Source organism: Chiloscyllium punctatum, chromosome 14, assembly GCF_047496795.1.
Source record: "Chiloscyllium punctatum isolate Juve2018m chromosome 14, sChiPun1.3, whole genome shotgun sequence".
NCBI lineage: Eukaryota > Metazoa > Chordata > Chondrichthyes > Orectolobiformes > Hemiscylliidae > Chiloscyllium > Chiloscyllium punctatum.
Genome location: NC_092752.1, coordinates 265,728 through 281,867, shown reverse-complemented (window position 1 = coordinate 281,867; position 16,140 = coordinate 265,728). Strand labels below are relative to the sequence as shown.

Below are 16,140 nucleotides of genomic sequence, written 5' to 3'. Positions count from 1 at the left end.
AAATAAAAATAGGGAACATTTCGCTAAGGCAAATGTGGGTCCATTAAAAAGGAGAGTCAGGACACTTTATAATGGAAATAGAGAAGTGGCAGAGAAGTTGAATAATTACTTTGTATCTGTTTTTACAAGCAAGATACAAGAAATCTCCCAGAATTAGACATCCAAGTGACAAGGGAGATTGAGGACTTGAAGGAAATTTTGTTGAGTGGAGAAATTAATGGGCTGAAAGTTGATAAATCCACAGGACCTCAGTCTATATTTCAGAGCAATGAAGTAGACTGGTCAATAGATACACATGCAGGAGATATGTATGGTCACTGTCTTGTCCTTGATGGTTTCACCCACTCACAGATTACCTTAAACAAAAACTTTATAAAAATTACTGATTCTTAATTACTGGACTTTAGGCGTAAATATTTGAAGTACCAAATCAAACAAACAAACAATATCCCGGTTCTCTTTTTGCTTAAACTACATCCAACTTCTGGATATTCTTACTATTCCCTTTTATAGTTCCAAAATAAGTTGTTCCAATCAAAGACTTAACTTATCTATACTGGTCACATCTGCATTTTCCTTTCACTAACCGATATAAATTCCAAAATTGATATATTCACTTATAGCCTAACAAAATATTTCAAGTTCTCAAAACAAATTTCCTGTTTGTTTTGAGGTATCTATTACTACTGTGGCGGCACAGTGGTTAGCACTGCTGCCTCACAGCGCCAGAGACCTGGGTTCAATTCCTGCCTCAGGCGACTGACTGTGTGGAGTTTGCACATTCTCCCAGTGTCTGTGTGGGTTTCCTCCGGGTGCTCCGGTTTCCTCCCACAGTCCAAAGATGTGCAGGTTCGGTGAATTGGCTATGCTAAATTGCCCGTAGTGTTAGGTGAAGGGGTAAATATAGGGGAACGGGTCTGGGTGGGTTGCGCTTTAGTGGGTCGGTATGGACTTGTTGGGCCAAAGGGCCTGCTTCCACACTGTAATGTAATCTAATCTAGCCAATAAATTACTCAAAATATTGTTAAAATGAAATATTTGATTTCTTGAAATGATAAATCTTGCACATTCATTCTTTATAACTTGTGCTTCCAAGGTTTCTAAAAAGTAGCTAATTTCCATTTAGGTACTTAATATGTGCCTCTCTACCTGGCACCTCCCAGCCAGAAAGTGAGGACTGCAGATGCTGGAGATCAGAGCTGAAAATGTGTTGCTGGAAAAGCGCAGGTCAGGCAGCATCCAAGGAGCAGGAGAATTGACGTTTCAGGCATAAGCCCTTCTTCAGGAATGAGGAAAGTGTGTCCAGCAGGCTAAGATAAAAGGTAGGGAGGAGGGGTGTTGGGAATGTGATAGGTGGAGGGAGGTCAAGGTGAGAGTGATAGGCTGGAATGGGGTGGGGGCGGAGAGGTCAGGAAGAAGATTGCAGGTTAGAAAGGCGGTGCGGAGTTCGAGGGATTTGACTGAGACAAGGTGGGGGGAGGGGAAATGAGGAAACTGGAGAAATCTGAGTTCATCCCTTGCGGTTGGAGGGTTTCTAGGCGGAAGATGAGGCGCTCTTCCTCCAACTGTCGTGTTGGACATGGTCTGGCGATGGAGGAGTCCAAGGACCTGCATGTCCTTGGTGGAATGGGAGGGGGAGTTGAAGTGGCGAGCTACGGGGTGGTTGGGCTGGTTGGTCTGGGTGTCCCAGAGGTGTTCTCTGAAACGTTCAACAAGTAGGCGGCCTGTCTCCCCAATATAGAGGAGGCCACATCGTGTGCAGTGGATGCAGTAGATGATGTGTGTGGAGGTGCAGGTGAATTTGTGGCAGATACGGAAGTGTCCCCTTGGGGCCTTGGAGGGAGGTAAGGGGGCGGGGGGGGGGGGGGGGGGGGGGTGGAAAAGAGGTGTGGGCGCAAGTTTTGCATTTCTTGCAGTTGCCAGGGAAGGTGCCAGGAGTGGAGGTTGGGTTGGTGGGGGGGGGGGGGGGGGGGGGGGGGGGGGGAAGTGGACCTGACGAGGGAGTCACAGAGGGAGTGGTCTTTTTGGAACACTGATAGGAGAGGGGAGGGAAATATGTCCCTGGTGGTGAGGTCCGTTTGGAGGTGGCGGAAATGACGGCGAATGATACACTGGACATGGAGGTTGGTGGGGTGGTAGGTGAGGACCAGTGGGGTTCTGTCCTGGTGGCGGTTGGAGGGGCGGGGCACCTGGACAGAACCCCATTGGTCCTCACCTACCACCCCACCAACCTCCATGTCCAGCGTGTCATCCGCCGTAATTTCCGCCACCTCCATTCGGACCCCACCACCAGGGACATATTTCCCTTCCCTCTCCTATCAGCGTTCCGAAAAGACCACTCCCTCTGTGACTCCCTTGTCAGGTCCACACCCCCCACCAACCCAACCTCCACTCCCGGCACCTTCCCCTGCAACCGCAAGAAATGCAAAACTTGCTGCCCCCCCCCACACCTTACTTCCCTCCAAGGCCCCAAGGGACACTTCCATATCCACCACAAATTCACCTGCACCTCCACACACCATCTATTGCAATCCGCTGCACCCGATGTGGCCTCCTCTATATTGGGGAGACAGGCCGCCCACTTGCGGAAAGTTTCAGAGAACACCTCTGGTACACCCGGACCAACCAACCCAACCACCCCGTAGCTCAACACCTCAACTCCCCCTCCCACTCCACCAAGGACATGCAGGTCCTTGGACTCCTCCATCGCCAGACCATGGCAACACGACGCCTGGAGGAAGAGCACCGCATCTTCCGCCTGGGAACCCTCCAACCACAAGGGATGAACTCAGATTTCTCCAGTTTCCTCATTTCCCCTCCGCCGCCCCCCACCTTGTCTCAGTCAAATCCCTCGAACTCAGCACCACCTTCCTAACCTGCAATCTTCTTCCTGACCTCTCCGCCCCACCCCACTCCGGCCTATCGCCCTCACCTTGACCTCCCTCCACCTATCGCATTCCCAATGCCCCTCCCCCAAGTCCCTCCTCCCTACCTTTTATCTTAACCTGCTGGACACACTTTTCTCATTCCTGAAGAAGGGCTGATGGCCGAAATGTCAATTCTCCTGTTCCTTGGATGCTGCCTGACCTGCTGCGCTTTTCCAGCAACACATTTTCACCTCCCAGCCAGAGTCTGCTTCAAACTGTTTGAATCGTTAATATATCTGTCCAGCATAGACTTTCAGTTCAGAGACAGAAAGTGTGCATGAGTATGTTCCTGTTGATCAACATTCTATTGGAGCACAACTCAGAGTGGAAGGAGACTCCATACACAGGTAAATGATCATTTATTATCACATGTATGCAAGGAAAGCTAGTCTTACCATCATAGAGTATTAAACCAATTCTGCAAAGTTATAGATACCTTTCATACAAAACATTATATTTCAATTCCCACTCTTTTGCCCAGATGTCTTACATTATCTATTGTTTTCCCCACAATTCATATGGGTAGAATACTGCTCCTACATGACCAACCCTTGATTGTCTGCAGGTTTCTGTCTGTTATCCAGTCTTTGTAAGTTGGTGGTTCTCATTTGCTTTTGCTATTGCTGACAATAAAATTACTGAAAATTTCACCCTTAACTCACCTTTTCAGCCCAAAAAAAAAGATAGAAGATAAAAAGATGGTGGAATATTATTTGAATTAGTTATAGTCAGCTTCTAACAGTTTGAGTTTTCTATCTTGTGGATTACATGATTAATTCATTCCATACTAGCTCAAACTAAATTGCTTAACAAGTTAATTTTAAATGGGAATTCACTTGGTGTGTAACCTGTAGACAGTCTTAATTTCATCTCTCAGCTCCATCAAAAATCAAGTCCTACAAAACTAAATTTAATGAAATTTGCAATTACAAAAAATAACATGGGTTAACAGTTCCAGTTATTAATTGGAGCTATGTACTTGCATCTTATTTTCCTGTCACTCCTCCTCTTAATTCCCATTTAAATGTTATAGTCACTGCCTTGATATCCAAAGTAATCTTTATTCAAGTGACCCTTTGCAAAATATTTTGATGTCGTCAATTGCTCTTCTATGGTTGTTTTGCTTTTGCCATTAATAACTGGTTCATTAACAGCTGAAAGTTTCATGTTTTATTGACCCTTTCAAAATTATGAAGGAAGAAGAATTTATTAGCTTATGCCATGACACCAAGTTTATAAAAACGAAGTTAAGCTTTCAAATCTTTCCTCATAATTGCAACCCATTCAGCATTTTAGTACATTTTTGTTGTACCAATTCCATGGCTATAATCCCCTATTATGCAAGTGCCTAGAACTCCAAATTCTCATTTTCAACACCAATCTATTGAACAACTAAAATTGTTGTTAAACCAAAACTGCCTTTCTCTTCATTTAACCAAGGAATGAGATTAAGACATTTGTACTAAACTTCAGTTAAATTCTTAGGCACATTTAAAATCAATTGATGTCTATCACAATATCCTGAAAATACCCAAAATGTGCCATTTTCAAACAGGAACACAACCACGTTCAATCCAATAGATGTATAAACAAACACTAAATAGATTATTTATTTTTAACAGAACTAGTATCATACAGTTTCATTTTACCTCCGACAGTATTCTGGGACTGGAAAAAAGTGTCAGATATGCCCATATGACTGACATACCTGTAAATAATGGGGAGGCAATGACCTAGTCATATTATTGCCTGATAGTTAATCCAGAGACTCAGGTAATGTTCTGGGTATCCAGGTTCAAATCCCACCATGGCAGATAGTGGAATTTGAATTCAATAAAAGTCTGGAATTAGGAATCTAAGATGACCATGAATCCATTGTCAATTGTTGGAAAAAACCCACCTGGATCACCAATGTCCTTTAGAGAAGTAAACTGCGATCCTTACCTTGTCTGGCCTCCATGGGAATTCAGATCCACAGGAATGTGGTTGACTCTTAACTGCCATCTGGGCGATTAGAGATGGGCAACAAACGCTGGCCTAGCCAGCAACACCCTCACCCCATGAATGAACTTAAAAAATTAAATAGTACAAAATAATTGGGCTTGCAATTCTGGAATATTTGGATAGATGTTCATTTCAATTCTCTTGTTACTTCCAGACTTTAATGGCTGTATAAGAACTCTACTCAACTTCATATAGAAATCATTAACTTGTCTCAGATTCTAGTTTCATTTTGTATTTTGTAAACTATTAGCTCTGGGTTCCAGAACTATTACTTCAAAATTAAATAAACATAAGCTACTTTTAGAGTACACAGCAGGCTGAAACAGAACTGGACATCAGATTATCTTAACCTTCACTCTTATCCTTCTCCCTGGGCAATCTTCCCAGCATATAAAACTCTTCATTTGGATGCAAATCGATAAGGTGAGCTAGGCGGTTGGACATTGCAAAAAATGCAGTTATCGCAGCAATGTCCCAAGCATCCTCAAGATCAAATCCATGCATCTCTAGTTTTTTAAGATGATCTTCACTGATGTTTTCTGCATTGCTCACAGCAACAGCAAAATCCAACATGGCATGTTGCCGATCATCCAAGTCAGCCAGGTGTCTGTTCACAACCACCTTAAAAGAAAAAGGCAAGAGAAAGGTTACATGTCCAACAATTAAAACAGTAAATTTCAAAGCTCTGACTTTGTGAAAATTGATTATTTTATTAGTACTCACCTGGTCTGCTAGAATTGGATTTTTGGAATATATCCGATGTAGGGCACTATGTGCAATAACACAGTAGGGACAGTGGTTATTAGCACTTGTGGCCACAATAATAAGCTCTCTATCTGCTTTGCTGAGATTACCTAGAGAAATGTTTCAAACATCAGGTGGGAACCGAAAGAGAAAAGTTAAAACATTGAAAGTTAGAAAGAAATTAGACGTTTCAATAGCTTGCTCCAAAACTATCCACTTGTTGGTTATAAATCAAAGTGCAAATCGAGGGCTTGATATGGCAGGCACTCAGATACATTACATGACAATTAGGACTGGAAACTAAATATTCAAGCAAGTAAAGTCCACAGGACACAACGCTACATTTGTTTGACAGCAAATAACAAAATGTAAGATAGGAGAGACTTTATGGGTAAAATTTGACATTTTAAAAATGATAAATCTTTATGGGAATTTTATATAGCCATCCTGATTGCAGCTCTGAAGGAATTGCTGGTAGAAAGAGAGGGTGGGTTTAATGAAGACTTTGTAAAGTTAGTATAAATTTGGATATGCAAATTAGTATCAGGAAAGAACCGACTTCCTGAGTGTATTCAGGATAATTTGCTGCAACAATAAATTGTAAAACCATCCAAAGGAAAGCAGTTGATTGAAATAGGGGGAGCGGCAACATGTAAACCACTTGCTGAAAGTAAGCAGACAGATACAGCAGGCAGTGCAGAATGCAAACAATTTTTTAAAAAATTTAGAATCCCTGCAGTGTGCAAACAGGCCATTCGGACCAACGAATCCACACCAATCCTCTGAACGACATCCCACCCAGACCCTACCCTATAACCCTGCATTTCCCATTGCTAACACATCTAACTTAAACATCCCTGGACACTAAGGGGTAATTTAGCATGGCCAATTCACCTAACTTGCACATCTTTGGACTGTGGGAGGAAACCCACACAGACAGTCACCCAAGGGAGGAATCAATCCCAGGTTCCTGGTGCTGTAAGGCAACAGTGCTAACTATTGCACCACTCCATTGGCCTTTGTGGTGAAAAAATTCAAGTACAGTTGTACAATACCTTGGTTAGATCACATCTGGGGTCTGGAGAGAAGTTTGCTCTCCATATTGGAAGAAGGATGTTCTGGCCATGGGGGGATTGTACCAAAGGTTTATCAGACTGATTCCTGGGATGGCAGAACTGACGTATGAATGGAGGCTGGATTGGTTAGAACCATATTTTGTTGGAAGGATCCAACAAAAACCGATAAAATTCTGACAGGACTAGACAAAGTAAAGGCAGGAAAAATGTTCCAGATGACCAGGAAGGCCAGAAAAAAGGGCCTCAGTCTAAGAATATGGGATACTGAGATGGTAGATAATTTTGTCATCCAGAGGGTGGTGAGGCTGTAAGGATTTGTTACTACAAAGTGGTTACGGCCAAAATATTGAATGTACTCAAGAAATAATTATAGTTATCGTAGATAGCATAGAAAATAGGAGTAAGCCATTCAATCCTAGAGTCTTCTCGACTATTTGATATAACCAAGGCTGATCATCCAACTCAATAGCCAGTTCTTGCTTTCACCTCCCACCATTTCCTTTGATCCCATTAGCCACAACTGTTGCATCTAGTTCCTCCCTGAAATCTAATTAATAAAATTGAATTGCCGATAGCCATAGACAATTGTAAGATCTTCCAAACAAGGCTTCGGTTCAGTTAGAAATCAATCTGGATCCAATGTTTTTAAATAGAGATCACTCTAGCTTTTCACCGTTTACAGGACTATCAAAATACTGTGTCTGAAAACTTTCAATTCTCAAGTACTTCAACCAAGAGGAAGAGTCTCAATATTCTTACAACTATACTCCTCCTTCTTCGCCCCTTTGGTTTGTTAAACAAAAAACAGTCAAGAGACAGTTGTGAGGCATCCATTCTCACTGAGGCTCCCACAGTCTCTTTCAAAGCCATGCATTCCAGCAATTCGGGGCAATAAATCCCATCTATCATTTCCTAGAAGTTTTGCTTGGCTATTTTACTTTCTACAATCAGCAGGCAGATCACAGTCCACGTTGAACTGTAGACCTCATTTCCAAGAAATCACAGACTCTCTTCAAACCTTTGGTGAAAATCTTTTTAACCCAGAAAGAGTCCAAACAGTTCAAAATGTTCCACTTCCTTCCTTTAGTCATATAGAACTTGGGAATTGCTAAAATAAAAACACTTGGTTAAAGCTTTTCATCTTGCCCATCAGGATATTTCACAAGGATATCAATTCAAAGAGAAAAATCAATCTTCAAGTTTCATGAGATGACTACAATTGCAGTATTAATGTTTATTTTCACCTTCAAAATTGATACTCTTGCAAATCTCCTGATGAAAATCTTTAAAATGACTTTTTTGTTTGAGCAATACTCAAATAGATAGGCATCCCCAACACAATTAACCCACATTACTTTTGTCCCAGATCATAGTTTCTAAAACTTTCTAAGATGTTTCCATTGGTAGGAGAGACTAGGACCTGAAGGTATAGCCTTAGAGTAAAGAGAAGACCTTTTAGAACAGTGATAAAGGAGAAACGTCTTCAGCCAGAGTGGTGAATCTATGGAATTCACTGTCACAGAAGGCTGCAGGGGCCAGGTCATTGAGTATACTTAAGACGGAGATAGACAGGTTCTTTATTTTAAAGGGGATCAAGGGTTACAGGGACAAAGCAGAAGAATGGGGTCGAGAAACTTATCAGTCATTGATCAGAGCAGACTTGATGGGCTGAATGGCTTAATTTCTGCTCCTATGTCTATTGTCTTTCCCAGTGAAATTCGACTAACTGATCTCTAATTATTGGGTTTATTGATATACCCTTTTTCGAACAAAGTGTAACATTTGCAATCCTCCAGTCCTCAAGCATTGCCAGAGCCCAGAGAAGATTGAATGTTATGGCCACTGCTTCCCAATTTCAACTCACTTTCCTCAGAATCCGTGAATAAGGCATCAGATGAGATGCCTCATCAGCTTGAAGTGTAAACAGCCCCCCTACATTTCATGAAACATTCTCACTGTTGTCTAACCATATTTTGCTCAAACAATTTATAACAGATTTATTAGGCACAAATGGGTTAAAATACATTTAGCACAAATTAGAGTTGCACTTCCTGGAATTTAGGTTAAGGGGCCACTTGATTAAAGATTTCACGATAAGAAGAGGAACCAGCAAACTGACAGATTATTCCACTGTTTGGAGGCACTAAGGCTCAGGGGCACAGTCTAAAACTAGAGCCAGACGTTGCAGGACTGAAATTAAGAAACACTTCCTTCACAAGAAAAAGGTCTCTTCTGCAAATGGCAACTGATGTTAAATCTGCTAGATCAATTATTCACTTTAAATCAGAGATGGATAGATCTTTGTTAACAAAACACACTACATAATATGATGTTTAGCGAGGGATATGTGGTTATACCACAGATTAGCAGTTATCTTCTTGAAAGGTGGCAGAACAAGCTTGATGAACTAAATAACCTCCTCCAATAAACAAATAGAATAGGGGAGGATCTCAATTCTTTTAGACAGCACCTTCAGGACTCATTTACCTGATAACATGATTATATGCTTAAAACCACATACAGTAAACCTCTGTCCATCGAAATTCTTCACTAACTCAAAAGTATCCATCCCATTGTCTTGCTTTAGCATTTTTTACCCAAAATACCTAATCATTCCTTCCTTCAAAAATGGAATGGTTTCTCGGATTTTAGAAGAATTCAGCTGCTCTCCTGATAGAAGGAAAACTAGCAGCCCACAATTTAACAGAATTATTGAATTACATTTTGTAACTCACCAGAATAGGATTTCAGCTCACTATTTCTTGCTTGGTATTCTCCTATTATATAACCCCCCCCGACTTCCACAATCCCATATTTAGTCACCCACCCCATTACCCAGTGACTTGATAAACATCTTAATTTTCAGCTGATAATCCCAGATTTAAAATACAAAGATTGTGAAGTGAAAAAAAAAACTTACAAATATTTGTCACTGCAAAAGCAGTTAAATATATAAAACTAAGTACCCACCAAAACAAAAATACATGTTCCATGAATTTTATATCTACATCTCAACTTACAGACAAAGTATTAGAAAAATTCATTTTTTACCTGTTTCTTTGTTCATTAGGGCATTGTAGTATGCAAAGAACACCCTGAATTCCACAGGCCGATAGGAAAGCACCTTGAATATGTTTGGCAAAAAACCACTCTGTGAAACAGAAAGATCACTGAAATTATACTGCATAGTTCTGCAGATCACGCATACCTCAAATTGGACAAAAATGGCATTCTAAAAAATTTCAAAACACAAATTCACTGTAGCAGATGAAAACAATAATGTTTCTCCCTTTCTCCCACAAGTTTTAAACTTGAGAAAGGACCAAAACAATGGCTGAGAAAATGGAGAGGAAATGAAAGTAGCTACCAGAATTCTGAAGAAACATTTGTGGGAGATGAAACTCTGGAGACATGATGTACTTGAACTCTAGAAAGTTTACAACATATTACCACACAAAGAATTAGAGAAGATTAGAAAGCACAGAAGCTTGGTTACAAATGCCTTAAAGGGCAATAAGAGAGAGTACAAGTTGGGGAAAGTTTCTCGAGGAGAGTGGCAACAACACTCTCGATTCAGTGTCGGGGCTATTTCATTTCACTCTGAACATCATGATTTGGATATGGAGTATGTTGAAACTTGCAGATTATGCCACAATAAGAGATGCAGAAAATCTCTCATAAAAAAAGGGAGCAAAGCCGCAAAGGTCAGTGTACATGAGGTTATGCATGTTGTGACATAATAGAAATTACACAGTGGATTATAAATTCAAGGCTGGGGAAAAGAAGAATTTAAGATGCAGGATATGAAGGATACTTGTTTCAAAAAAAGTTAATGAAATTCTAGATTGTATCACAAGATATGAAAATACAAGTTAAGTGGCAACCATGGACCAATATAGTATCCTGCCAAGAGACCACTGTATGCAATACTGAGCTTTATTCTATGGAAAGCGTACTGACACTTAACGAGTATAAGAGGGATTCAGGGGTTAAGCCCTGATGAACGATTATAAAAAGTTGGGCCTGTTAAGGGGTGATCTGATTTTAGTCTTCAAAGATGTTACCAGGAAAGGACAGGGCAGATAAAAACTAGTTCTTCTGGTTGAAGATTCTAGAGCTAGGTTGCATAGTCTTACATTTAGAAGATTAAGAACAGAATGCAGATGAAATCACTTCAGAGAAAAACAGACTGTGGAATTCATTTCATTTCAAGGGTTAGTGGCTGACAAACTGTCAATATTCAAGATTAGATTCAAAAGGATAAGGATAACAAAGGGATATGGGAACAGGGCTGTAATTAAGATAAAAATCACAACACCAGGTTATAGTGCAACTAGCTCAGAAAGCTAGTATGCTTCCAATTAAACCTGTTGGACCATAACCTGGTGTTGTGTGATTTTTAACTTGCTACACCCCAGTTTAACACCGGCATCTCCAAATAGTGATTAAGATAATTTGCTCCCCTTGAGGGGAGAGAGAGACAAGCAATTGGACCAATTGGTCTATACTAACATTCTAACTTATATTAAGGGTGATGCAGAGCAAAACACCCAGTCAGTCTGTGCAGTTTCATTAACAAAACTGATAACAACTGGGGGTGGCAGGTGGCTTAGTGGTTAGCACTACTGCCTCTCAGTGCCAGTGGTTTGGGTTCGATTCCAGCCTCAGGAGACTGTGTGTAGAATTCACACATTCTCCCCGTGTGTGCATGGGCTTCCTCCGGGTGCTCTGATTTCCTCCCCGGGTGCAGCTTAGGTTAACTGGCCATCCTAAATTGCCCACAGTGTTCATGGATGTGTAGTTTAGGTACATTGTTCAGGGGTAAATATTGGAAAATAGGGTAGGGGAATGGGTCTGGATGGGTTACTCTTCGGAGGGTCAGTGTGGACTTGCTGGGCTGAGGGCCTGTTTCCAAACTGTAGGGATTCTAAGATGTCCTTGTGTATTAGCATTTGAGAACAAAACTTTTAATTAGTACATGATCAAAATGTCACCTTCACTGCTAGTTGTTAAAATGGATTTCTTAACCACAGTTGCAGGCTAGATAACTAACTTAAATGTAATCAAAAAATTCATATATTTTACACTACATCAATACTCAGCATTCCAACAGTCTACCTTAGTTTCAACCTCCTCCATCAGTTCGACAATGTCATACGGCAGATCCTTCTTATATGGGACGGGATATCGCCCAATCGGTTGCTGAGGTTTCTCAGACTTCGTGCTGTATTCCAACTTGCAAGTAGGTCTTATTCTTATCCATCTTGACGTTAACACAAAGGAAGACTAGAAAGTGAGCAGAAATAAAACTGAACAAAAAACTTCACAACTGAAAGTGATGACTCAAATTACATAAATTTATCATAACAGAAGAAAATTGCAAAAAAAAAACTCCTCTCTGAGGAGGATCTCTAATTTGACTACTTTCCTTAGAAAAGTGCATATGGTTTCATTAAGATCAATGCAGAAATTCTCCCACACATGGAACATTTCCCCTACTAAGGAGCCACCTTTTATTGAAGGCTGATATTGATGCAGAGATCCAACACAGCATGTGAATACTGCCTTTGGACATCCATAATGACACCCAAGATCTTTTGTACAAGGCAGTCATCCTTCCGATTCCTCTATGTGGCTCCAAACTTTGGACAATGTATAAGTGCCACCTCAAGACCATGGCAAGTACAAATCAACACTATTTGAGATGGATTCTCCACATGAGCTGGGAGGACAAGTGTCCTAACATTAGCATTCACGAAGGAGCCAATAGCACCAGCATCAAGGTCACAATTGTCAGGAAATAAGTTCACTAGCCCCGCCACATGCTTAAGCTACCCAGCTTTCAATTCCCAAAGCAAATCATCTTCACCCAGCTAAAGGAACACACTTTGAATTGTTTCCTTGATGCTCTCATTCTAAGACCTCCTGCAGGCTTCCCTCAAGAAATGCAACATATACATAAACGCGTGGGAGACCCTTGCTCAGAAGAACTGACTTGGAGAAACTTCCTGTCCAAAAGGGACACAATTTTTGAGAACAACTGTTGACAAGAGGCAGTGCAAAAAAGGAACAGGAAAAAGGAATACCAGCAATTGAGGCCAAGGACAAATTTCATCTTCCAGAAAAAACCAGATCAGAGACATGGCTCTCAAATTGACTCCATGAAACACACAAGAGCCGACATAATCCACAGATTTTCTTGGTGAACAATCATATTGCGAAGCAAGTGATTGTCAATGATGACAGCTTCACAAATGTTCTTCAATAGGTATGCTTGTCAGTTCAATCTGTTAGATTTACTGTGGCCAAACATAAGCAGAGGTATAGCAAACTGCTCAGCAAGGCACGGTTCAGATTCCATCAGGACCATTCATCTCCTGACCTCATGACAGACTCTGTTCAAGCATGAACAAAAGTGCTGAATACGAGAGGTGAGGTGAGAGCAACATCAAGGCCATATTTGACAGAGCATGGGTTGAAGGAGCCCTAGCAAAATTGGAATTAATGGATATCTGAGGTCAACTTTCCACTGGTTGGAGTCAAATACGGTACACAGGAAGATGGTTTTAGCTGCTGGATTTCGGTCATCTCAGCAGGAGTTCCTCGGGTAGTATCCTAAACCCAACCTTCTTCAGCTGCTTCAAAGATCTTCCCTCCATCCTGAGGAAGAAATGGAGATGTTCACCACTGATTGCGCAATGTTTAGCACCATTCACGACTCCTCAGATCCTAAAGCAGTCCACATTCAAATGCAACAAGATATAGACAATATTCAAGCTTGAGCTGACAAGCGGTAAATAACATTCAGAGTCACAGAATTAAACAACATGGAAACAGATCATTCGGTCAACTCATCCGCGACACCCAGATATCTGAAAGTGATCTGGTCCCATTTGTCAGTATTTGGCCCATATCCTCTATATCCTTCCTATTCGTAAGATCTAACACATAGGAACAGAAATTAGGCCAGTTTGCTCTGCAATTCAATCGTGGCTGATAAGTTTCTCAATCCCATTCTCTCTCTTTCTTCCCGTAACCCTTGATACTCAAGAATCTATGTCAGTCTTAAATATACTCAATGACCTGGCCTCCACAGCCTTCTGTTGCAATGAGTTTCATAGATTCACCACACTCTGGCTGAAGATGTTTCTCCTTATCTCCATTCCAAAGGGTCTTCCCTTTACTCGAAGGTTGTGCCCTTGTGTCATATTTCCAACCAGATGCCTTTTAAATGTTGTTATAATTCTATTAACCTCCACCACCACCTCTCGCAGCTTGTTCCATACACGCACCACTCTCTGCATGAAAAAGTTGCACCTCAGGTCCCTTATAAATCTTTTCCCTCTCACCTTAAACTGCCCTCTAATTTAAATCTCCTCTATCCTGGTAAAATGATCTTGGCTATTAACACTATCCATGCCCTTCATGATTTTTTTAAAACCACTATAAAAGGGAACCCATCAGACTCTGATGCTCCAGGGAAAAAAAAACAGCCTGTTCAGTCTCTTCCTATAGCTTAGATCCTCCAAACCAGACAACATAATTGTAAATCTTTTCTGATCCCTTTCAAGTTTGACGACATTCCCATAGCAGGCACAACATAAATGCCAGGCAATTACCATCGCTAGTAAGAGACAATCTAATCAGTCCTTGACATTCAATGGTATTACAATCACCAAATTCCCCACTATCGACATTTTATTTGAGTCGTGCAAGGCTTACAACTGACCAGAAACTCAACTGGACTCACTATATAAATACAGTGACCACAAGAGCAGGTCACAGGCTAGGGATACTTCAGTGAGTAACTCACCTCCTGACTCCCCAAAGGCACACGTCAGGAATGTGATGGAATGCTCCCCACTTGCCTGGATAGGTGCAACCAAATCCTGCAACACCAGCACTCAGTAGCAGCAGTGTGCACTTTCCACAAGGTACACTACAGAAATTCACCAAAGATCACATTCTCCCAGTATCAGCGTGGGTTTCCTCCCGCAATCCAAAGATGTGTAGTCAGGTGACTTGGCCATGCTAAATTGCCAACAGTGTTAGGTGCATTAGTCGGGGTATATATGGGGTAGGGGAATGGATCTGGGTGAGTTACTCTTCAGACACCCTGTGTGGGTTTGTTGGACCGAAGGGCCTGTTTCCATGTAGAAAATCTAATTTAATCAATAGGCAGCATCTTCCAAACCCACGACCACTTCCATCCAGAAGGACAAGTACAGCAGATACATGGGAAGGCGAGCCACTGCCAGTTCCCCTCCAAGCCACACACCATGCTTATTTGGAAACAAATTGTCATTCTCTCGTGGTTGCTAGATCAAAAAACATTGTGGCCGATATATAGCACATGAAATACAGCGAGGTAAAAACAATAACTGCAGATACTGGAAACCAGATACTGGATTAGTGGTGCTGGAAGAGCACAGCAGTTCAGGCAGCATCCAAGGAGCTTCAAAATCGACGTTTCGGGCAAAAGCCATACAGCGGTTCAAGAGTCACAGAGTTCACCACGATCTTCTCAAGGGCAACGAGAAACAGGTAATAAATGCTGGGCAGCCAGCGAAGCCCACACCCCACAAGAGGCTCAAAAAAACTGGAAAACACGAGTAGAAACCTTTCAATTACAGCATCCCAATGTAGATGTATAAAGTCAGCAACAAAACCGTTCTGAAGGAGGGTCACCATACCCAAAATGTTAACTCTGCTTTCTCTCCATTGCTGCTGCTAGCCCTGCAACTTCTGTCAACACTCCAACCAGAATGGGCCCAGGCCTGGATCCAAACTCACCGACAAACGGCACCCCTTTACCACAAACCGCATCCAGCTCATGGCACCACCGTCGAAAGTGCTTTCTCAGGAATCTTCAAATCTGACCGGAAGTGTAAAACTACTTCCAGGTGCAAAGCACTCTATCACTTTACTGTTCACACAGGTCACGCCCACTGCCCTGTCAATCACCCAATAAAGACCCCGCCCGTGCCCTGTCAATCACCCAATAAAGACCCCGCCCGTGCCCTGTCAATCATCCCTCAGACACCCCACCCGTGCCCTGTCAGTCATCTCTCAGACACCCCACCCGTGCCCTGTCAATCATCCCTCAGAGACTCATTGTACCGTCAATCACTCCTCAAAATTTACTCCAGAGGATGAAATTCTTCACCCCAGAGGGCTATGGAAGTTCAAGTGGACTCTGTTGGACTATAACCTGGTGTTGTGTGATTTTTAACTTTGTCTATCCTAGTTCAACAGCAGCACCTCCAAATCAGAAGTTCAATTAATAAGCATGTTGAAGACATAAATTAATTGATTCTAATGCTATCAAGTGATATAGATTCCTCCATTTCAGTTGCATCTGCTCTGACAAGGAGACATCCCACTCCCAA

General features: G+C 41.8%; 1 protein-coding gene across 1 annotated transcript; it reads right to left on the bottom strand.

The window, feature by feature from the left end:
• Nucleotides 1-3,269: 3,269 nt before the first annotated feature.
• LOC140485523 (uncharacterized) lies at nucleotides 3,270-15,678 on the bottom strand. The gene is made up of 5 exons (XM_072583702.1): nucleotides 15,545-15,678; nucleotides 11,870-12,037; nucleotides 9,803-9,902; nucleotides 5,655-5,785; nucleotides 3,270-5,552 (listed from the first exon to the last, which is right to left on the bottom strand). Exons 1-5 carry the CDS (start codon nucleotides 15,584-15,586, stop codon nucleotides 5,277-5,279), a joined length of 717 nt encoding a protein of 238 aa, XP_072439803.1. The 5' UTR covers nucleotides 15,587-15,678; the 3' UTR covers nucleotides 3,270-5,276.
• Nucleotides 15,679-16,140: the final 462 nt, after the last annotated feature.

Excerpts from the sequence above, each read along its gene's own strand:
- LOC140485523 (XM_072583702.1), bottom strand. The coding sequence starts at position 15,586 with ATGAGCTGGATGCGGTTTGTGGTAAAGGGGTGCCGTTTGTCG. Across the intron at positions 12,038-15,544 it reads TAAAGGGGTGCCGTTTGTCG|TCTTCCTTTGTGTTAACGTC; the intron begins GTGAGTTTGGAT and ends CTCACTTTCTAG. Across the intron at positions 9,903-11,869 it reads TGGAGGAGGTTGAAACTAAG|AGTGGTTTTTTGCCAAACAT; the intron begins GTAGACTGTTGG and ends TCTGTTTCACAG.